The following is a 23,952-nucleotide window of genomic DNA, read 5'->3' on the forward strand; positions in this document are numbered from 1 at the left end:
CATGATGACATCATCAGGTGTCAAATTACATGCAATTTTCATTGAAAAAAATGTCAATATTCTTTCACCTATAACTCTTGAACAAAGTGATCAATTATTTTCATACCTTGTAATCAGATAGACCATTAATTGATAAACATTTTTTGTCCCGTGTGGACTAAATAGAGAATCGTGTTCTCTAAATAGAGAATCGTGTTCTCTAAATAGAGAATCGTGTTCGTTTTTTTCGTGAGGTTGTAGACTATGCATTGCGAAACATTTCTTGTCCCCGGACACAAAACCGCTTGACCTTTACTTCCGGTGATACCGGAAGTGCAATAGAAATTGAATATAACTCTAAAACGGAAGCGTTTTACTTAAGACAAATACATTATGGAAGTGTTAAGCGAGGAATGCCAATCACAAAAACATAATTTTGACGTCATCCCACGAAAGGGCACCCTCTAGCGGCACATCAAAAACAGTTTAATCATTTAAAATGTTAAACCCTCAATCAAATTTTTATGAAATTGCCCCTATTTATTCTGTGAGCAACCACAAATGAATTTGCAAAGTTTCGTAATCATGTTGTCATCAGACTGTAAGTTACTGTAGGGAGAATTCAACAATGATCATTTTATTTTTAATTTAAATCCATCATATGATTGCTGTCTCATGACTTCCCCCCCCCCCCCCCAAATGACATCTGTTACACTTAATATTGACCTTTTGCTTCCAAATACTGTGACGTCATCAAACTGGAAGTTGGCTGTTAATTACATACACTTAATTTCCACATTTCCATGCGTTGTTTGTACTTAATGATAAACAAGTGTCCCCTTCCTTTTGTTGACGTCATCAAACTGGAAATAACATGTACGCGTACCTTTACTGAAATTTATCATACCCTGAAAAGACCCATTATTTTTGTACAAAATAATTGGTATTTGAAGTGTTAATGTTCTTGATCCTTTTTTATGACATAAACATATTTATAACTGAACTTGACAATGTCTATGAAATAGTTGTCTACCTGACCACTCTGCGTTTGTAACAACAAACGCGAACCTCTAGATTGTTTATGCTCCGCTTTTTTTAAAGGGAGTGTACATCATTGGCTTTTGCTGTAATTTTCAGAAATGAACTATTTGAGGGGTTAGTATAATAGATCAAATGTTGTTACACTGACGTGTGAAGTTTTGTGTTCGAAAATGCTGGAAAACCAAGAAAAAAGACAAACGTTCAAGTAGTCTGGTTCCCTGACTCCACTGAAGATGAAGTGGATCAATTTATAGATGCCGGAAAATTGTAAGGTAAGGGAACCAGTCTAGCTGGCCTGCACCCGTTCAGGAACATGTAACCAATAGCAAACAAAATTTGGACTGAAAAAATGGTAAATTTGGAGAAGTAGTTGAAAAATAGGTAGGTTTTTCCAACGGTGGTCGGCTGACCACCGTTGGAAATGTATACAAAAATACAACTTTCTTGAAAATGACTTCACACCAGGTGCCCTAATTTTACAGGATGCTTTACACTGTCATTTACCAGCATCTTAGTAAGGTATTTTGTAAACACTTGGTAGTTTTATTTTTCGATGCTTGCAAATGTTGTATTTTCCCTTTAATACTGCCCGCGATATCGATAGCGCCACGCGCGCCGCACCGACGGGAAAAAATACAGCGGTCTAACGACTTATACCCAAGTCTAGCTTGAGCGTGCCGAATACCGTATATCGACGCGACGCACCTAGCTAGCTGTGCATATCTATGCACCCGGCCTGCATGCAGCTCTCGCCAGCCCTGCATAACACATACGAACTGTATCGGTGGGTATAACAAAATTTGAACGGATTTTCCCCCCAAATTGAGCCCCTTTCCGTCTGAAATACCTCTGGATGCCCTAAAGCGGACAATAAAATTGGACATTATGGAGAATACGAAATCGTCTGGCAGTAGGCACATCCACAGCAACAGACCATTTCTGTACACAACGGGGATAGTCAGTCGGCTACCGGAAAGCCTGGCCACCAAAGAACAGGCGGCGACGAGCAAGAAAGGTACCGGGACCGAGGAAGAGGAAGACGGCGGCTTAAACCTGGAGCTGGCCCGTCGACAACACGAGAAGTTCATCCTGACGCTGCGTAAACTGAAGGTGGACCTGTCGGAGCTGGACGCAGACGAGGACCGGCCGTTCTGTTGTTATTTGGAGCACATGGCCGTAGTAAGGGATGGGGTGGCATTAATCGCTAGGCCCGGGGGTCGACTTGAAGAAGAGGCACAGGTAAAATTGTTCATTTAATTTAATACCGTGAACTGGTCCCTCACTCTCTGATTATTTTTGCAGAAAATACATGTAACTTTTGCAACCTACATGTAACTCCACTTTTTTCTTTATATCATCTCAGTGAAAGTCATTTATTGCAAAAATGGCGATAAGACATGAATCTGGGACTGAGAAATATTCTAATTTTGTTAAGAAATTTATGCTTAAAAAAATTCTTGACTCGCAATAGACGTTTTTCTACTAAATTGCAGAACTGACTTTAACACAACATATTTTTCCATTTTGGGCTCTTGCACAAGTAACAAGCACTACACTTAACAACATGGACAGTGGATGTTTTTGGGTCTTCTTTTGGGGGGAAATTTTTACTGTGACGAATCTTCGTCTGTGACTTCATATTCAGGAGACGAGAATCAAACTTAGCGTGCCTATTATCAGTAATTTCGGACTTTACTTCCCTATAAAAAACAATCCTTAAGAGCCAAGAATCATAAAAAAACCAACAATATTCAGCAATAGTGTTTATTTGCATTCTGCAGCCATCTTGAAAATAGCGCCACCATGTGACTTAATAAAGATAGAGGGGAACACATTGCCTGGTCGGCGCTGCGTGGAACGCTATGGAGTCAAATTATTTAAACAACATTTTGAAGGATTTCCAGTACAAAAGTGCTTCGTCCTCGTGTAAATACACTAAAAATTGTCACGACATTTCACATTCACCATGTTCACGAGTAAATTCACGCATACATTAAGTTGGCTGGGGTAATGTGCTTGCTACTTGGATACCATGTTCAATATTAACAAGGTTTTGTTTTGGTCACCATGGCAAATGAACTTTTATATTTATTTTTTCTATCAAAACAAGTTCTACTTTCCAACAAAGAAAAATAAGTCAAAATTGTACCATCTTCCAGTACATGTATTTAGGTATGTCCCTTTTAATCTGTTAATGGTTTACTTTGTTTACTTCTTTGGTAAATTATGTAAACAACAATTAATTACAATACAATCACTAAAAACTACTTTTTATTTTAAATTTAAAAGAAGATATTTTTGAGAATACTTTTCTTATATATTTAATGCAAATTGATGGATATTCAGTAAATAGTGCATACCGTAGTACAGCTAAATGAGACATTGAGACACTAGGAGAAGGCACACTTGCCACTCTACCCAAGCCAAAGAACACCCCTGCCCCCCGCCCACCAGCCAACCTCCGGCCGATAGCCCTGCTGAACAGCATAAAGAAAGATCCTGTCCATCATCACTCTACGCTGCATCAGAGACAAGATCGACCGTTGCACCGGACCATATTAAAGTGGTTTCAAAAGAGGCAGGAGCTGCGCAGACATTGTATGGGCGCAATGTATGCTGACCTCAGTAGTGATGACAAGGGGACTTCCACAAGATGGGCATTGATACATGTCACGAGCCTTCAATACCATCAAGCGGAAACGCATCCTATTCCTAGATGTCCTACTACAAGCAGGCTGCAACGAAGAGGAACTAAGACAAGTAAGATCACTGTTAACAGAGATGAAGCTCGGGGTCTGTCTGGGTCACTGCTGGCCAAAGAGCCTTATCAGCAACCAGGCACTACCGGTAAGAACGAACTGTGCAACGAAGAACCCCTCTCATCAAAGGTCACAAAGCAAAGAGGGTCAGTGTTCATGGTGTTAGGCCATATATCCTACATTGTACGTATGGACCCTGACACACCCACTCGGAGCGCCTTAGACTTTGCTGTTACTGGTTCACAAGCCTACAAACACTGACAAGGACGACATTGCTGGGTACAATACAAGCTGATCTCAAACGGGCCCCTCCGCACCGCAAGACAACCGCATTGCCTACGGCACCCACGTCGAGACTGGGTTGCCAACACGACAGGACTTATTGCAACTGCAGGATGTCTTTAATCCGACTACCGCAGCTGCAGTACACAGTATACAGCCAAATACAATAATTATTTTTTGAACACTTTCCATGGCAATCATTTTTCTTAAAACGTTGGAGTTTCCTTCCTTGGGTACTTTTCAATGAAAGAACAAGAAAGGAGTAAGCATAAATTTAAAAAGTTGCAAAATAATTAACATTTAAAAATGTTTACTATGAACATTCATGCTTTTCCTGGAAAATTCAGTTGAACCAAGAAGGTGGCAAATTCCCTGTTGTGTACAGAAATTCCAAAAACCCTAATATTGAAATGTCTTCAGCAGTTCAGCTACGCTACATATGGTACATCTGCAAAATCTTATGACACAAACGTTGTCTCGCATTCACGGTTACTGAGTAGATGTGGGGGGATAACGTCGGCCGATGAAAAAATTCATTTGCGCACCAGTTTTCATCAGTTGTGAAAATGTAAAATACCATTCAATAATAATAATAATAATGTCTTATATAGCGCACATATCTACCAACAATTAGGTACTCAAGGCGCTGGAGAATGTCTATTATTAAAGAAAGGTAAAAAAAAGTTGATGAGAAATATGAGACCCATTTTATAGCACCTTATAATGGTTTTCAAGATGCTGTGGCGCATATTGCAGCCACTGCCAGAAACACCGGGGCAAACCCCTTCTCTTAGCGATAAGTGTTACTGGGTTCTTTAACGTGCATTACACAACACACGGGACCAACAGCTTTACATCCCATCTGAAGGACGAAGCTATAATAATAAAGTGCCTTGCTCAAGAGCACAAGCACCATGTTCCCAAGGTCAGGTTTTGAACCTGATGTACCGTACCACGGCACACGAGTCGAACGCCATAACCATTAGACCACAGCACCCAACATTCCATAGCATCCCACATTCCAGACTTCAGACCCGTTGTATTTTAAACAAATGGGTCTAGACACTAGACCAAGCAATGTAAAGAAGCTCTCGGATGTCCACGCACCAAACGAACCAGGTAGAGTGGGAAAAGTGCAATAACTATACATTGTAAGTTGCTTTACTGAGCAACCCCCACACACCTGAAGCGTTGACGAAGAAAACAAAATCAAGAGAGTATTAAATAAAAAAAAAGAGAAAACAAGAACACGTGATCGACAAAAATATGGACAACTAGAGGTTGTAGGAACAACCACACGGTGTTGGGCCATGGATTACCGCATACTTGATGTCTGATGCCACAGACATCAAGTGAAAATGCGTTTTTGACGTTTTTTAACCTGCCACTAGAGGGCGCTCCAACTCTTCATGGCGTCACCCATTATTTTTTTTGAAAGGTCAATCCAGGCAGACACCTACATCGTTAAAAGCGAATTCATATCTTTTTCCACTTTCACATTATTAGGCACTTCCGGTTTCGACCGGAAGGAAAGGGTCACGTGATTTTACGCGCACAAGATAAAATGAAGAGCATGTATTATCATGTCGATTCCCGCAAAATTCAAGTTCCGGTCTGTCACGGTTGACTTTATATGGAATTTCAAAGATTAAATCTATTAGACTTTCAAGTGATGTCACGTGACCCGTGATGACGTCATAATGACGTAATTACAAAAAAGCACATCTTCAGTGGATTGTGCATTCATGTATTGGCAAATAAAGTTCATATATGTTTCCAGTTTTCCAAACAGTTCTGGAAACGAATTGTGTCTTGGAGAATAATAATAACATTGAACCCATACAATAACAATAGGTGCTGGGCTAAAGCCCAACACCTAATAAGATATTTGTTGGCCATTGACTTAAGTATACACACTGCCTGCTACACACATGTCACTATGTGAGGAATTCCATAGCTGTACGGCACTGGGCAAGAAACAACGCTGGAACTGGCTGGTGCGACATCTCATCGGCTGCAGAGTAAACAGATGCAGAGACCATGCAAACCGAGTATTTCTTGCTGGCACATACAGCTCAAGTACACCAACTCTAGTCACTTTATCAAATTTGAAACCTCATGTGAATTAACAATGTTATTTTACTATCCCGTAAGTCGTGACTGTAGGCATGAAGCCGTTGGAAAACAGTTAACTGCTTCAGTTACTTCATATATTATTCAAAAATACCTGAGTCAGTTCACCCATTCCTATTGGTCGAGAGCCAATCACGTGGCCGTGTGTTGTCTTAAATCACTGTTTAAACACCGGCCAGCAGTGTTTTAACTGCGTTGAACCGCACCACATGCGCGCAGTACTGTTAGTTCCACACATGCCAGCTGTAGCCAGCTGCTTCAGAAACGCATCATGATCTCCATATAAAAAAGAGACTGCAATGTAGAGTAATTAAACCATGCATGCGACACGCAACATGAGTGTCCTGAAGCTGAGTAAAACGCAGCATTTTGTCAATTTTTCCACTTTAAAAATTTTTTGAGCAAAAAGGTATAATGTACTGGTCAGTATGAATGGTAATAATAGTAGGCCCCCCTATGGTGGAGCAGTTTTTCAGCAAAAAAACATTTTTATGAATGGGAATAATAGACACTTTAGTCTAGCTACCAAGAAAAAAGTGAACATTCATTTACACTGTCCAAGTATTACACAACTTTTTCTTTCCGAGTGCCACAGATAACTTGTGATGTCATGGTCAATCAAAAATAAATATTACTAGCGATGCGCAGATGTCATCATCAGGCTCATCGAGTCTGACCACTGGCCCATGTGTTCAGTTGTTTTTGACCTTGGATAGCTAATTAAAGGCAGTCCGTTGACAATAACAAATTTGTTTGGAGCCTTCATTAATAATTGCATTTTCATTACACTAAATAACAACGGTAGGCCCTATGGTTTTTGTTTGAATTCTGCAATAAAATACGTCTGTGGGTGAGTTTGTTTCTGCGTTCAATGACATTGAACAATAGAGGACAATATAGTCCCCAATTCCAGAAGGTCCCCAATTTTGAGGTCTTAAAAGTTAAAAGTACAAACAAAAGAGGGACAATAGGGGGTCCCCAATTGCAGGCAAATACACACTTGTATGTGTGTGAGTGTATAAAGATATCAGTTTGCTGACATCTTGTAAATTTCAACATGTTCAATTTTAAGATGAACCAGTGAGCCCATGGATGCAAACTATTATTGTACATGTGCATGTACATGTGCATGTGCATGTACATGTGCATGTGCATGTACATGTGTATGTACATGTGCATGTACATGTGTATGTACATGTGCATGTACATGTGTATGGGCAATTATACATGGTGCTTGGCAACTGGTATAGAGTTAATAAATACATGTAAACTGTACTTAAAGGATGAATTATTTACCTAAATATTACAATGTATTGCAGTAATGTTAGCCAAAATACATGTAAGTCTGTGTGCTAAGCTTCACTGAACCCGAATCATATCATCACAATGTTAGGCATACCCTGGCCTAAAAATATGTTTGGAGTTCAATGCAAAAACATGTGCATGTAAGGAGACCTGAACAAATTGAGTAAAGTATTTTGTAAGTGTATGTACGCACACACAGTTTGTGCTCTACTCAACTGAAGCACATGCACATGGTTTATAGTCATGATAGTACTGCTACATGTAATAACAATGTACATGTACAATTATCAGCAGGGCACATTATTTTGTACACGTGCATTATTTGTGGCATACATGTACATGCAGTCACTATATCTGCTGTGTAGTCTTGCTTTCATCTGTCCTTGACACATCCATAGTAATTAATACCATGTACAATGTATGTATGTACAGGTATGAATGTAAATTTATTTTCATCACCTACCGATACAGTACCTTTTTGGCAGTTCCTTGCTAATTGAGGAACCCCTTTTGTCTGGAATGCACCCATTTGGGTGCAAAAATGCATTTCCCACCAAATGATAATAGTTGAAAAGATCATCAGTATATAATGTTCTGGTAGAATACCTTGAAAATGTGCAGTTTTCTTGTATGTATAGTAATTACCATGTGAATGAATTTCAATGTACAAAATGTTGGAGTCTAGATTGGTGTCACACGCGGTGCAAACACATGTACATCTCATTATTGTGGGACATGATTTCCAATAACTTGCTTTGCATGCATTATGTGCGGCGCCAATCTGACTTTGACAGCTTGGCTCATAATTTGATGGCTTTATTCACTGCTTAAAATACGTAAAGTCAAGGCAAAAGATAGCTGAGGGGTTGGATGTAAACAAACAAGGCTATTGAACGTATTCTTGATTTTAAATACCTGTACATAGTTAAAACAATCAAAATGCTTAATTTTGGCAATCTGTAGATGAACGTGTACTGGTACATGTACCGGTAAGTTGCTTATTTTGGATGACAGGAAAACTGATTGACTGTAAACTTCAAGTGTGGAGCAATAATAAATTTATCAAAACTATTCTTTGTAATTGTCATGGCAATTTATAAATTGTAAATCAGTAATTTTTTTAATAGGCACACTATATAGAAATAGGCCTATAGAGAGAGAACAAGAGAACAAACAGGATTCAGGAAGGGATATTCAACCACGAACCATGCCAGTTAAAAACCAGATCATAGAGAAGATGAACGAATACAAACTACTACTATTAGCTTTGTGGACTTCGAAAAAGTGTTCGATCCCATAGAACATCCGGCCATGTTTAGATCATTATGAAATAATTATAGGAATAAATGAAAACAACCTCAACATCCTGGAAAATGTGTATACATACATGTACACAGATGCAACAACTAAACTCACTTACATGTACATGTACTGGTAGATAGTGAAATATCAACCGAGATCAAGATACTGGTATCAAGAGGTGTTTGCCAAGGTGACCCATTGTCCCCCAAACACTACAGCACAACTCTTGAAGAAGTTTTCAAGAAAACAGAGATGGATGAAGAGGCAGGAGGGAATCAACATCGATTGAGAATCATCAAACCTTAGATTCGCTGATGATGTGGCCATATTCTCAGACTCCATCAAAAGCCTAGAAAGACAACTGAACAAGCTGCACCAAGAATGCAATCGATTTAGGCTAAAAATGCACAAAGGAAAAACAAAATTTACGACAAATAATGATTGAATCAATTTCAAAATTGAGAATGAAATAATCAAAACGCAAGCCTGAAAGATGCAATACACAGGACGGGGTCTATTCTTCGGAAGATATAATGAAATCAGCTGTGACAGAAAAATATGCATATCATTGAAGAAAAGAGTATTCGACCAATGCATACTTCCCACAATTATTTATAGATGCCAAACATGGACAGTTACCGTACCAAGCAAATCTACAATAAATTGTCTACCACCCAGAGAACAATGGAAAGAAAGATGCTAGGAATTACACTTCAAGACCGGATTCCCAATTAAATAATCATTTGGAAAAAAAAGTTAAAGACATTGCTTAACAGTCGACACAATGAAATAGAAGTGGGCTGGACATGCAGCCAGGATGACCGACAACATTGAACAGATGGACAATACTAACAACAGAATGGCAGGAAAAAGATCTAGATTGAGGCAGACCACACAAAAAGATGGAGTGATGACATATCAAAGTTGGTTGGGGGTCCAACAAAGGGCAACATCCTACAGTGGATGGACGATGCGTACTGCCTAGATAAAAAAAAAAGTAACAAGGTAAAAACCCATGGAATAAGGTGGGGACTGAACACTCAAACCCGGATCATGGAGTTGAAATTGAGGAAACAGCCACTGCATCAACAAGACTCCCTTCCCATCAACAACGGTGATTTCCACTTCTTTATATACAGCATTGTATTTACAAAGGTAAGAAGTGGATAAAACCTTCATCATGTACATAAAAACAAATTGTAATGTTGCTATAGAATGACACATTTTAAAAGGATTAAGGTTATTGTGCATGTATGAAAACATCCTTGAGATTCTGTAAATTACAACATGACCACTCACAGCCGAGCCAGACAGCACATCTCAAATGTGTTCTTCACCCCCCCCCAAAAAAAAAATGGACAAAAAGGTTGCATGATACCCACAACATCAACGTATTATCTTAGACACACCCCATAACAAGAGCATGCCATTAATTATTTGTCCCTGGGCACTAGTACATTTATTTGATGATGCAATAGACAGGCCTATGAGGATATGAAGAGAAGAAGTGAAAAATTAATCAGAGATTTTAGTTTGGGAGTTAGAGATGGGACTGCTTGCTTGTAGATTGCCAGTTATTCAGCTTTTATATTGTGTGTTGTATGGATGCGAATGGTAAATGTCAGTCAGTGCACATTATAATGTACAAATCCAAATATTAATTAAGAACAAAATAGAAATTGTATTTCATCCCTCTTGAATTTCTCAGACTGCTTAATTTTTATTGGGGAACAAAAATGCTTGTGACTGGGGTACATCATACCCCTTTACAAAGTTTGACACATATATTGGAAATAGTTTGGTTGAAATTATCCAGTAGGCCTATTCCTGTGATTTTTTTTTTCTTCAAAATTGACTTATAACAGTGAACAAATTGTGGCAGATTTGTTTTTATGAAGAATGAAACCACACCTTTCTGCGCATATAAGATGCAATGATCATATTTAACCCATAGCTGAAACATACATTAAACAAGGAATACATACATTTGACAGTACTGCATTTCATGTCTATGTGCAGGCCTAGGCCTTGCATTGATCCAAACAATCAATAAGAACCTGATTATTACTGTCAACACAACTAAATGAGCCATGGAGCAGCCAGCTTCAATTTACACTCTGGACATGACAGCCAATGCTGATTCAAGGAATGTTTGGTTTCCTACATGAACGTGTACATGTATGTTACATAGAACATACACATTCATGTAGGATTGGTGGAACTTACATCACGTGATATACAATGTATGTTATTGCTCCCATTCATGCTGGGGCTCAAAAAGTCCCATGGGGAATGGGATTTACTAAACAGTTAAGATCATCCTTGTTCCATGATGTGGTATTTGTGTGCAAATGCATGCTGGTGTGGGCGTTTAGCGTTGCGCGTAGCGCGTAGCGTATTGTTCCAAAGAGACAGTGCTACAGAGTTGGGTTCAAACATTTTCGTGAAGGGGTGGTTTGGAAGAGAGAAATACCGGTACATTTTCCACTAATTTTGTATTGAAATAAAAATTCGAATATATCAAATGAAAAGGATTTCCGTCAGTTATACATGTATGTACATGTAAACAAGTACATTGGGTGGCTTTAAATTGTGAATGGGAGGAATGTTATCACTTGGTAAAATCTGGACTGTTCCAATTCACTCTGCTTTGCTTGTGAAATGGAAAAGTCCAGATTTTACCTTGCAATCCCATTCCACTCTGAGCCACTCAATATTTGTATGCTATAAAGCTATCTAGACTCTTTAGCTGTGGAATACCGGTAGTTACCTGCGGGATAGCAGCTCAACAAATCATCATGTCTCTCCATTAGTCTGTTAGTAACAAATTCGAGACTCACTTGGGTAAATGTTTTTATTTTGTTATTTTTACTCAAAACACTATTTCTAGAAATTACACAGCACTAATGACGTGCATCGGGTCGGGTCGACCAGGCCAAACCAAGCCGAAACATTAGAGATATAAACCGAATCCGAATCAAAACCGATCTTAACTCCCTCAAACCGACCTGACAAAAAATAAGGTTAAACCGAACCGAACCGACCCAACCCCCCAAAAAACGAGGAAAAAAACCCACAAATACCTGGCTTGGACAAAGTGATCATTTTTTTTGTGCCAGCCCTTACCCATGTGGCATGAATTCTTTTGCAAAACCATCATCCCTCTCTCTGTCATATAGCCTACTAAGTGGGTTGATCGAGAGTAACTCCGCTTATTGAACAAACCATAGTCACCACGCGGTATCTTGAAAACTGTTACAATCTATCTATTTCACTGTCAGTCCCAATCCGACTGGAGAAAATGTATACCGTGGGAACTTGACAGTGTGCTCGGTGGCCACACCACACAATGGGCTTTGGTCACAGTGACTGTCAATAATATTGCATCACCTGAATTTCTGAACTGTTTCGGTTTATTTCGGGTTTTTTTTCAAAAGATGGCTAAACCGACCCGACCCGACCCGACCCGACCCGAAAATATAAATGCAAAACCGACCCGACCCAACTGAAAAGATGGACAAACCGACCTGACCCGACCCGAAGTCGGTTTCGGGTCGGGTCGGGTCGGTTTCGGTTTTGGGTCGGGCTTGCACATCATTAATACACGGCACAGTCATGTGACTCCTACATTAATACAAATTCTTTGGCCCGCAGCTTTGGAGATATTTCTGTGAGTTATTGTAGGGCACTATACACTTGTCAAGTGCTTGTTTTTAAACACTCTTCTCTTTATCCTGGCGCATGAATCTCCTGAGCAAGTGCTTTACAAGCAGTGTTCTTCCTCAGGTTTTACACATGTACCGGTACACATGGTACTGTACGGTAGCTTAAAATTTTTTAAAAGAATTAACAAAAGGAAACAAACCAGAGTCACCTAAGAGAAACATACAGTTTGTTGGCAATTGCATACGTACCGTACCTTACTATACAGTATACACTGTACCGGTACATCAAGTACACAGGCATGCAAACGTTTTTAACTTCTCATGAATGCCATTACAAATTGAAAAGCACTGTACAAAGTCTTGTGTGGTTTGGAATTCCCTCTTTTTTCCTAAATTCCCAGTTGCATGCCTGAGTACAATGTGCAGAATATACACAGTTGCACATGTACATTCAGTATTCCTCATCATCTAATGCCACATTGCCCTGTTCATACATTGTATAATTTACGTACATGTATACCAACCTGCATAAATCATTCAAAGCTCTTGACAAATTAGAGTACATGCCTTGCCCTAGGCTGTGGAAGTCTGCTTTTCACAGTACAACCCTTGTACAATACATACATGTTCCTTGCAGACAGGCATAACGCTCACAGGGAAAACATGTCTGCGCTCAAAGGGCAAACATGTCTGCGTATGGCGTGCATGATGCACACATGTACCCTATACTGTTGTTTACGTGCATGCATTGGTATGTACATTACATGCAATATTATGTTCTACTGTGGTTATCATTTTTAGGTTTCACTTAAAGACATCTTAAATCATTTAAAACTTTTAGCACCAAGTGAAAGTTGACTTCGAGTTTTATTCTCAGGGCATGAAATTTAAGTATGAAATATCAAATGTATATGTTGAAGCAAAGATACATGTATTTGGCTTAGCATGGGATGAACATGTATGCCGAACAACAACTGGAACTTCAAGTTTCACAAACATTGTATGTGGATTACTTAAAACCACAATTACAAATATTGAGTAACATAAAATTCGTTTTACAGACCGTTACAATTTATTTAAAACTCAAAGTACAATATTTTTACTTTGATTTTCTTCTGGTAAAACTTTAAAAAACACAGTGTACATGAACATGTGTTCACACTGTCAATTCATATAATATTCTAAAGAGATACTGAAAATTATTTAAAGCAGAAGCAAAGCTACCAGGGCTGTCACACTTACCGGTACATTGCATTCTGCCTCATTCATCCCCACTCATCAACATCATCTGGATATGGGGGGGGGGGGGTGTGCAACTCCCCGAGACTGGGGACTCAGGTGGCTAGCGGTGTGGGCTTGCACACCTGGCCAATGGGTCTGCAGGGAGCCACAATTTCATGCCTCCAGTAGCCTCCATAACCATAAGAAATTTCCATTGTTAATGGATGAATAGGCAGACAATTTAAAGAGGTAGAGAGAGGTTATTTTGGTTAACATTAAGTCATATAATTTATTCATACATATGTACATGTGTCACTCTTGTTCTTTCTTCATATTGCGTCTCCCGGGTGTTAAAGATTTGTTCAATTTTTATAAATTGACAATTTTGTCTTTTGGTTCAGGTCGTTTTGAACATCGGTTACATTCAGCCTCCTTTTTTTAGGTCGCATAATTTTCAAGAAGTTTTATGCGTTAATTTAAGTTTGTAGATTGTTAGTTCTTCCTCTTTTTTTTCCTTTTCAATATTAGGACAATGTAGATTTTAAAGCTGGGGAAAATTGTGTGAAAAAACTAAGGCAAAGTTTCAGACTTTTTGGACAACGGCATACAGATACATGTACAGTGTATGGACACTCTACCGTAACTTAAACCACAATTTGTTATGGTGTAACATCCTTTTTAATATTTTGTATAATTCAGAAATATTTTCTGCATGTCAAAAAATTAATAAGACTTATTTAAAAAAAAATACACTCTACATACATGTATGCATATAAACTAAAAAGTGTAGTACATGTTAACATGATCTAATGCATACTCGCTGTTAGCAGCGGCGTAGCTAGGGGTGGGCGCACGCCCCCCCCCCCCCCCAAAAAAGTTCGCACCCCCCACTCAGTCGCCCCCCCCCCCCCCCAACTAAAAATGTGGCATCCGGAGAAAAGCACAGCCATATGAGTTACCATGATTAGCTGGAAAAATTATAAAGTCCCTTTTCCCTCGATTTTTTTTCGTATTTTTCAGGGGTTTTTTTCACGAGTGTTTTTTTTGTAATTGTATTCCGTCCCTTGGCGCGAATGACGTGACGTGACGCGAATAGTGGTAGTTATTGTCTAATGTAGCCATGATATATAGGTTATGAACAGTGCCCCCATTGGAAGATGATGTCCAGCCCAGCCCCCCCCCCCTCCCCCCCCCCCCCCCCCCCCCTTCCCCCTCCCCCCTCCCCCCATTTGATTTTACAGAGGGCGGTTGTCCGGTTAAAAAAAACAACCTGTCTACCTTTAAGGATGGATGAAGTTTTGGGCGCTCCTCCATGTAACCACAAGGCCCCCCCCCCCCCCCCCCCCCCCCCCCCCCCCCAGGATGAGAACCCTGGCTACATGTACCATGGCTACGCCGCTGGCTAGTAGTATAGGGCAATTCCACGCAGTTCATGGGTCTTCCATCGACTCTGTGCTGTTTTTCTATAAAGTTGAAGCTTTTAGGGTAGTTTTTTACACAGAAGATCCCTTGAAATTAAGTGGCTTACGTATGTCAACAAAAAAGAGGCCAACAAAATTTGTAAACTTCTGTTGGTTGGGCAATACATTTTATTTTATCGGTAACTTGCGTTACAAGAAAAGAACATTGTAAAATAAATACCCCTGCATTTGAAAGTTTCCTCAAACTGTGCACTGATGGACACATATTTTTAGTGCCATTACATCATTAGGTGTACAATGTAAGTCATATGTTACATGTACCTGTACCGTTTCATTTGTTAAAAAATAATCAATGATGAAATCTTTAGAGGGATACATGTATATTTTGGTAACTCCTGGTTACGGCTTGTCCACCCAGCTTTATGGTCCGCCCATCTTCGGTAGAAGTTAAAACATATCGAAAACTAATAATCAAGCGAAAACCTCTTTGCAAATAAAATATGAACCTTTCTCTCTGCCTTAAAAACAAAAACTCACAATAACACGTGCCAAAATGACTACCTAAACTGCATAATTTAGCATCCCCCAAAACGGTGTTTTTTATGTTGTGTTCTTGAAAAGAAAAAAAAACAGTTGGAGGGGACCAGAATCACTTAACAATACATGTATTCCATTCACTGCCAAATCACTCAAATGAAAGGTCTTGTTTTCCCATTTAATTTGATAGCACATTTGGGGTTATGGTGCTTCATTTTTTGTGGATGTGAGATTTCATAAGTTTTCCATTTTTCAGCCAGTGACCATAACCTTCTAATTTTTCAGCCAGTGGACATCACTTTCTCATGGAATTGCTAATCTACACAATGTTCATGTTAAACATACATCTATGTAGGGGATTCTTCATCATACACACAGGTACAATGACATATGTACATGTACGTACACGACATGTACATGTAGTTCCAGCACCATACATAAATTTGCATAAATCACTGACAGGTGACAACCAATGAAAAAGAAACAGCACTTGTTTTATCAATCTCCCTCAACAACAGAATTTAGTTATGAAGCATGCTGATCAATTTAAATGTAGATCAAGAAAGTTGTGCATGCAGCCATTCAGTTTAATAGCAGAGCTACAAAATACATGTATGTCTGTTTGTTTTGGGCAGTAAAGGGACAGCAAGGCAATTTAGGTGTGATTGATGGAGTGAAGTCAACAGCAGTCTCAGGATCTGAAATTATGCTGCAAATAGGAAATTTCGAAATTCATTTTTCTCCAGTTTTTTTAAGTGCTGTGATCTGGTACACCCAAAGGGTGACATTAAATTGTGTGCTCCGTGTTTACAAATCGAATCAGCCACCTTGGTTTAATTTTTTTTTGTTATAAAACTGGAGAAGAACTAATGAGCAATGGACATTGAACTGACAATCTGTATGCATACAATGTACTTGATAGGGTACAATTGCTACATACCGGTATTTGACAGAAAGTACCATTATTAAAAAAAAAAAAAAGATAAATTAATGATGTGGTCTCCAGAAGAGTTCCATACTTTGTGACTCTTTTTTACTTCTTTTCCTTTTGGCCATCCTGCTTGTGGCAGCATGTATACCCAGTGTTGTTTTGAAGACTTGCAAGAAAACTTCACTGCTTATTCGAGCCAGTCCCCTCCCGCTTAATAGTGCATCTTACCACTTGGAGCTTGCTGGCATTGATTTAGTGATTAGTCTCTTTATATACTTTGCTACCAAGTCGTGCGGATGTTTGCATTCTCGATGTGAAGCACAAGTAATTTGTTTCAATTGTTAGCTCAGTATAATAACCTTCGTTCTTCCATCTTCATTACCTTGACACTTGCTCTCTAGCAGTCATTTGCCATTATCCTGATTGAGCTGCAAGGTTTTAATAATCACTTTCCTCCCTGCAAGACTACGAACGACTCCCTCCCCTCTTCTCCAGTTAAGTGGCTAAACAGACCTATTCACAAGGAAGAGCATGTTGCCAATTTCTTAGAGAGGAAAAAAGGAGGCTTCAAAAAAATGGGAGGGGGCTTAAGGGAATCCAAAAAATGAGATGGTGTTGGTGCCTTATTAATATTTTGTGTGCGTGTTTCCAGGTTTCTGCTGGTTCATGCGCAGTTGAGTGGGAAGCAGCTGGGCATGGGATATATACGTTGGAGCCACGGGTGGCTTTGGCCCAGCTGCAGTCCCTGAGTCTTGGTTCTCTGTTTCCAGTGTGTAGCAAAGAGCCAACACCTACCTAATGGAATTTTGTCTGTAAATTCCAATTTGGCGCTAGCCGGTGCTGTCTGGGTTTTTTTTTTGGGGGGGGGGGGGTTGGAACTGCTGGAGCTATACCAAATGAGAAAATGTGACTGTGTGGCTTTAAAGGAGCAGGCAATTATTGTTTTTTTGCTGGATTATAAGTGATAGTTTGGAGTGCATTTTTAGAACAATGGGGTCACTGAATCTGTTAATTGTTAGCAATGAATGAATCATCTTTTGCTTAATTTTTTTTTTTTGCCAACACTGTTGCACATGCGTCTAATTTGCTTGCTTTATGCATATAAGATCACTCCCCATTCCTTTAGTTTTCTGTACTCTCGAGGTACCGGTACGGACGGTGCCGTATAGCCGTCTTCACACATTACCCGGCCTCGTTGCTACCTGGCCGCCGCGGGTTGTACTCATTGGTACTTGTTTAAATTTGTCTTCTGCTACATGTAATTCTTTTCTGGGGGGGTTTTTTCAAGGTAATTTAATGTGCTTTACTTGCAATGAAACTTCTTAACTGTTTAAGTTAAATGTGGACATCCACAATAATTAGGTCTTTGAAATTATTTTGTTTTTAATGGAGGGGGACATTCTTTGTTTGTTTTCCCTTCCTTTTGTTGGACTAGTTTTCTTGGGTTGATTTTCATCTTGTTTTATCTCATCGTGGTAATAATGTTAATTGTGAGGATAATTTTAACTTTTTATTGTTTAAGGGGACATTAACTTTTACCTCTGCCATTTTTAATATGTGTTTATTGTTGATATATTTCTATATATTTTTATAGATTTATATTTTTTTGTGTAGCCAGAGGTATTGGAATTGAAGGCCTTCGGGCCGCAGTTTTTAGGAAAACTTTTTTAATTCCGGGCATATGCCTCAAGCTTTCGTTTTTGTTTTCTTGGTTTTTGTTTGAATATTTTGTGAATGTTTGTTGTTTGTATGTGTTTCTAATGCCAAATAAGTAATAACAATAATAATAATTACAATACAATACAATAAAGTCATTTATATAGCGCTCTTACTCAAAGATGGTTTCACAGCGCTGAACAATAAATAAATCACACACACACACAAAATTACTAACTAATGCTTTAATGTTTTTGATTGTCATCATGAAATGACGCACATGAGTACATGCTTACTAGTGCATTAGTAGTGACCTACCGGTACATGTACATGTAGAAATTCCAGAGTGTCTTTCCTACTTTATTTGATTTGTCAGTCAGTTGGCAAACAAAACCTAGACTATAAAGTCACACTGTGACCCTGTTTCCAAGGCGTTTCAGGGGTGGTGTTTTTTGTGTGTGCATTTGGTTTGTTTGTCCCCTGATGAGATTTCCATCTCTATTGAAAATAAAAACAATTCTGTCTGTACTGCACAAAGTACAAACTACATGTAAGAAAAATTGGGGGAATACATGTAGGGCTTTGCATCGGAACCAGGTACCTAGGTATACCGTACCTGACCCCTGATGTCAGGAACCGGTTCCAGATTATGGCATCAAGTGTTAGATAAAGTTACTGGCTAATTAATTAGTAAATATCTGAAACAATGAAAAAGAAAATTTTCAATGTCAGGCTGCATGGACAAACAACAGATTGACGTTTATGACGTTTATGATTGACGTTTAAAAAAGCAATGTGTACACACTATACATGTACATGTATATTGAGCTTGCTATACACTTTGCTGTATTGATGCATCGGTGTGTTAGTATTATCTTGTGGACCTTTATGAACAATTTGTACAGCAACTTCCGATGTTTCAATTTCGAGGTTGGGTTTCTTCAACGGGTCCCCGATTCTTGTACTACCCGTAAATGCACACATTAGCTCTGTGAATGCTGTACAATGTATATTTTGAGAAAACACAATCATCTGGATCTTGATTTCGATTCAAAAGTTCCCGAGTCATGACACAATCTCGAAATCAGCATTCGGGACATGGTTGTCATCAGTGGCGTATACAGTGGGGCAGGGGGGCACTTTGCCCCCCCCCCCTTTTTTTTGTCAGCAATGATTTGAAGTGTTTATAGAGTTCTTCTGACATCAATCTCACCAAAGAAAACCCGCTCAAGAACCATTACAATGCACCGTGAAATTGTCCATATAATAATATAGTATACATAATAATGGTAAGTTTTGAAGAGCGCCCCCATTTGGAAGATGGGTACCAGCCCCCCCCCCCCCCCCCCCCCGAACCCTTGAGGGAGTGGAGAAAATGATGATTTATCAGAATTTGTCAATGTCAGAATCTGTTTTTGAATTTCGGCCTTTGCCACTCACACTACCGGTACATGTCACACACCCAGCTTTTATGTGATCTTGGCATACCTGGTAAAGTGCTAGCAAAGAAATACTGTTCTGTGCTAACCCTCTTGGTACAATACGGCTAAGAAATTGCTATCAAGTGTCAGGGCTGCAAACGTCACATGGTGACGTCATGTTGACGTCACTTCAATTTTCGTCTATAACACATTGCGGTCTACCTACATGTATATACCAATTTTCAACCCAATTGGACTTACAGTTCTCTTGATATAGGGTGTTAAAGTTTGCATATTGAAGATGACGTCACGTGACCCATGATGACGTCATCGTGACGTCACTCTTCGGTACACAATGTCACTATGGGGTTTTTTACGTGGGACAAGTTTCATTAGAATACGAGTTTGTTATAGGTCTAAAATGCCGCGGGGAACAAAACATGTACAAAGTCTATGGGATTTGGGATAGAACAAAAAGAAAAAACTAGAGGTCTATGCCTGTTCGATGAACAGGACATATGCTTTTCCGCATTTTCTTTTTTTAAATATTTATATTCAAGAAATATATTTGAAAATGCATCAAAGCATTATAGAAGAAAATGTTACAAAAACAAAAATTAATAAAAAAAAGTTTGATGATGACGTCATCATGAGTTTATTTCAGATTTTGCATACTATTAACAGTATCTACCTACCCACCAAGTTTCAAGTCAATCGGACTTACCCTTATATGTGTTTTAAAAAATCACATTTTTGATGATGTCATCGTGACGTCACACATTTTTCAAAAAAGTATTGTGCAGATACCTATTACATTACAAACTTAATACAAAAAGAATTTTGAATTTAGCAGGTTTGAAGCCAATCGGACGAATAAAAGTGTTGAATTTTGTTAGCAGAATAAAATTGTAAATATTTCAAAAATCGTAGAAAATCTACCGATGACGTCATTGTGATGTCATTTCAGATTTTTTGTACTAGTACTATTTACCCACCCACCAAGTTTCATGACGATTGGACATTCCCTTATATGTGTTTACAAAAAATAGCATTTTTGATGATGTCATAATGATGTCACAATATTTTCACAATTTTGTGAGTATGCCTAATACCTAACAAACATACATGTAATACAAAAAGAATTTTGAATTTTGCATATTGCGTTCGTTAGATATGGCTTAAAGGTCCAAAATTTCAAAAATCGATATAAAATCACACGGTGACGTCATGATGACGTCACCTCAGTTTTCGTCTATAACACATCCCGGTCTACCTACATACTGAGTTTCAACCCAATCCGACTTATAGTTCTTTAGATATAGGGTCTTAAAGTTTAAACAGTTAAGATGACGTCACGTGACCCATGATGACGTAATCTTGACGTCACTCTCCGGGACACAATGTCACTATGGGGTCTTTACATGGGACAAGTTTTATTAGAATACGAGTTGGTTTTAGGTCCAAAGTGCCGCGGTCAATAAAACATGTACAAAGTCTATGGGATTTGGGTTAGAACAAAAAGAAAAGCGGGGAAAAAAATTCAGAACAAAAACAATGCTTTTCCGCTTTCAAGCGGAAAAGCAAAGAAAAAAAAAAAAAGAAGAAAAAAAATCGGAACAGAAACAATGCTTTCCCGATTTCAAGTGGAAAAGCAAAAAGAAAAACAAAAACTTAACGAAAACAAGAGCTGTTTCGGTGTGTACACAGAAACAGAGCTAATAAGAATAAAACAAGGGTTAACTTCTGCAACTATGCAGAACAGAAAGATTAAAAAAAATCAAATGGCAAAAAATTACAAAACCATAAGAAAAAGAAAAAGAAACTAGACATGTGTGTATCACGTGGAATCCTGTATTGTATTACGCTCGAGGACAGACAACAAAAGGAGCACAAAGGGGCCATTCATCCTCGAACAATGGTGCCTATTGTCCTCGAACGCAGGTTTGTGCACTTAGTCTATGGGAAAAGTTTAGATCAGGGAACAAAGGAAAACACAAAGCCAATCCTCGGAAGCATAGCAAAAAACGACTGTGTGTTTTTGTGTGTTTTTTCCCTTCTAGAATGCATGTTAACTGCTCATATTATGAAAAAAAGGAAAATTGTTCAACCAAATTGGATCTATACCTATAGTGACGTCACTACAATTTCTATAACTGTCCACGTCTACATGTACTACCGGTAAGTTTCAACCCAACTGGACCTGTAGTTCTGTAAATAACAGTGTTGTAGTCGAGACCGGATAGCGAGACCGAGACCAAGACCGAGACCTGAAGATTCGAGACCGAGACCGAGACCGCTGATAATAAATAACAATAGTCGAAATTAAAAAAAACAAGACACGTTATTATAGTTGAAAAATGTAACCCTTCTATTCACAAAGAATACAGACCAAAATTTTGACCAGTGGCAGTGTTGACAAATTGATACATGACACCTTACTTGAGTAAAAAGTAGTTACACTTAAGAAATATGGGCTTTGACATGTTGTCTGCACCCAACCGTGACAAAAGTAAAAAGTTAAAGGTAGATGTTTCATCTGTTATAGGAACTCGGATCCTAAACTCCACAGTCACCCCTTGGTTTCAGCTATGACTTCTAACGGATATTTAAAGATGCAATTTTAATTTTACATTGTGCCTCTTTTTTCCTAAAATAAATATAGGACTTAACTTCTAACAAGACTTGGGTACTTGATTTTAAAAAATGGGAGCTAGAAAATTTTGAATTATTTTTAAATTTCTGTCATAGAATGTGGACTTGTACATGTAGACCCACAAGTTGCGAGGTGGTAGCCAGAATGTGCCAGATATGGATTTTTAATTTTTTTTTCTGAACAGGATTTAAATTTTTGAGGAATGTACTTCAAAATGAGCAGCCAGAATATGGGGTCTCATCATACACTCTCATGGCAACAGTGAGTGGTAACTGGTAAGAGTGTGTGAGTTCAATGCTGGAAAATCAGGTAGAAAAATTTACTTTTTCTTCAAAATACTGTCCCAAATTAAAGAGAACATTGTGTGGGGTCGAAAATATAACTAATTTGAAGCACCTCATTTATTATCAGAATACAAAATGCAAGTGATTACGCCCACAGGGGTGGGCTAAACTACACAATCCCCGAAAATGGTTGACCCTTATTGCATAAATTGTTACAAGTTCATACTTTGCTTTATGTGCCCGACTCAATTGATAAATGCCGAACTTGTTCCAAATCGTTCAGTGACTGGAACTGCTGCAGCTTTACATGTACTTTGGGGACTTTCCAACGTGCAGTCGAGTCCGGCAAACCGACCACGATATATAACAAGCTTGATCTACGGGCTAGCAAATGTTTTAACTAACAACGGTACTGAACGAAGTGAACACAAAGTAATCGATCGAGCTGTAAAAGCTACATATTGCCGGTCTCGACCCGAGACCAGCCAAAATATCGAGACCAAAGGGGACCGAGACCGAGACCAAGACCGAGACCACAGCTTCCAAGACCGAGACCGAGACCAGCAAAAAGTGGTCTCGAGACCGGTCTCGAGACCGAGACCGGTCTCGAGACCTACAACACTGGTAAATAAGCCTTTAAACACTGCCACTTTAATGTGATGTGTACATCCCGATCTAATGGCCTAGCAACAATGTACATACCAAGTTACAACCGTATCGACTTATGGTTCTATGGACACAAAAATAAGAAAAATTCACCTTTCATGTCAATGTTTGGCACACATCTACAGGTGATGGTCCGTATGTCTGCCAAGTTTACAGTCAGTTGGAATTGTTAAAGTGCCCAAATTGCCGGGAACAAAGAAAATGTGTACAACTACTCTGGACAGGAGCCTTGAACAAAAAAATCTTTAAGAAAACAAAGGGTGTTTCATAAAGTGTTCTAAAACAACCCCAAAAAAATCCCCAAAAAAATCAAAATGTCTTTAGGAAAACTTTTAGGGCTTTTTCAGCCAGAATGTAAAAGCAGCCAATATTTTGTTGGATACTATGGACCATTATTAAGACTACTGCCTCTTAGGCCAAAAAAAATAATAAGTCAGTCTCTGGTCAGCGCGCGCGTCGATTTTAATCATGCGCGTCATTCTTTTTTTTTCAAAATGTTCTGCGGTAGCTCCAACCCTCTATTGCCGCACCTCTTCAACTTTTTTTACCAAAGAGCACCAAGGAATGGGAAATTGCACCAAGGCAAATGATCGAAAGCACCAAGGCAAATTATGGAGGACACCAATGTACATGAGGACACCAAAAAAAGCAAAACAGTACCCCACCTTGTCTGTACAATCCAAGCTTGAAGAAAAA

The 23,952-nt window shown here is 38.9% G+C and overlaps 1 protein-coding gene across 1 annotated transcript in view; it reads left to right on the plus strand.

The window, feature by feature from the left end:
• Nucleotides 1-1,905: 1,905 nt before the first annotated feature.
• LOC119720386 (N(G),N(G)-dimethylarginine dimethylaminohydrolase 1-like) overlaps nt 1,906-23,952 on the plus strand; it is a 63,292-nt gene continuing 41,245 nt past the window's right edge. Inside the window, exon 1 of the mRNA XM_038190049.1 lies at nt 1,906-2,259. Coding sequence (XP_038045977.1) covers nt 1,906-2,259 — 354 coding nt within the window. The remainder of the gene's footprint in view (nt 2,260-23,952) is intronic.

The sequence above is a fragment of the Patiria miniata genome, unplaced genomic scaffold, assembly GCF_015706575.1.
Source record: "Patiria miniata isolate m_02_andy unplaced genomic scaffold, ASM1570657v1 HiC_scaffold_9, whole genome shotgun sequence".
Lineage (NCBI taxonomy): Eukaryota > Metazoa > Echinodermata > Asteroidea > Valvatida > Asterinidae > Patiria > Patiria miniata.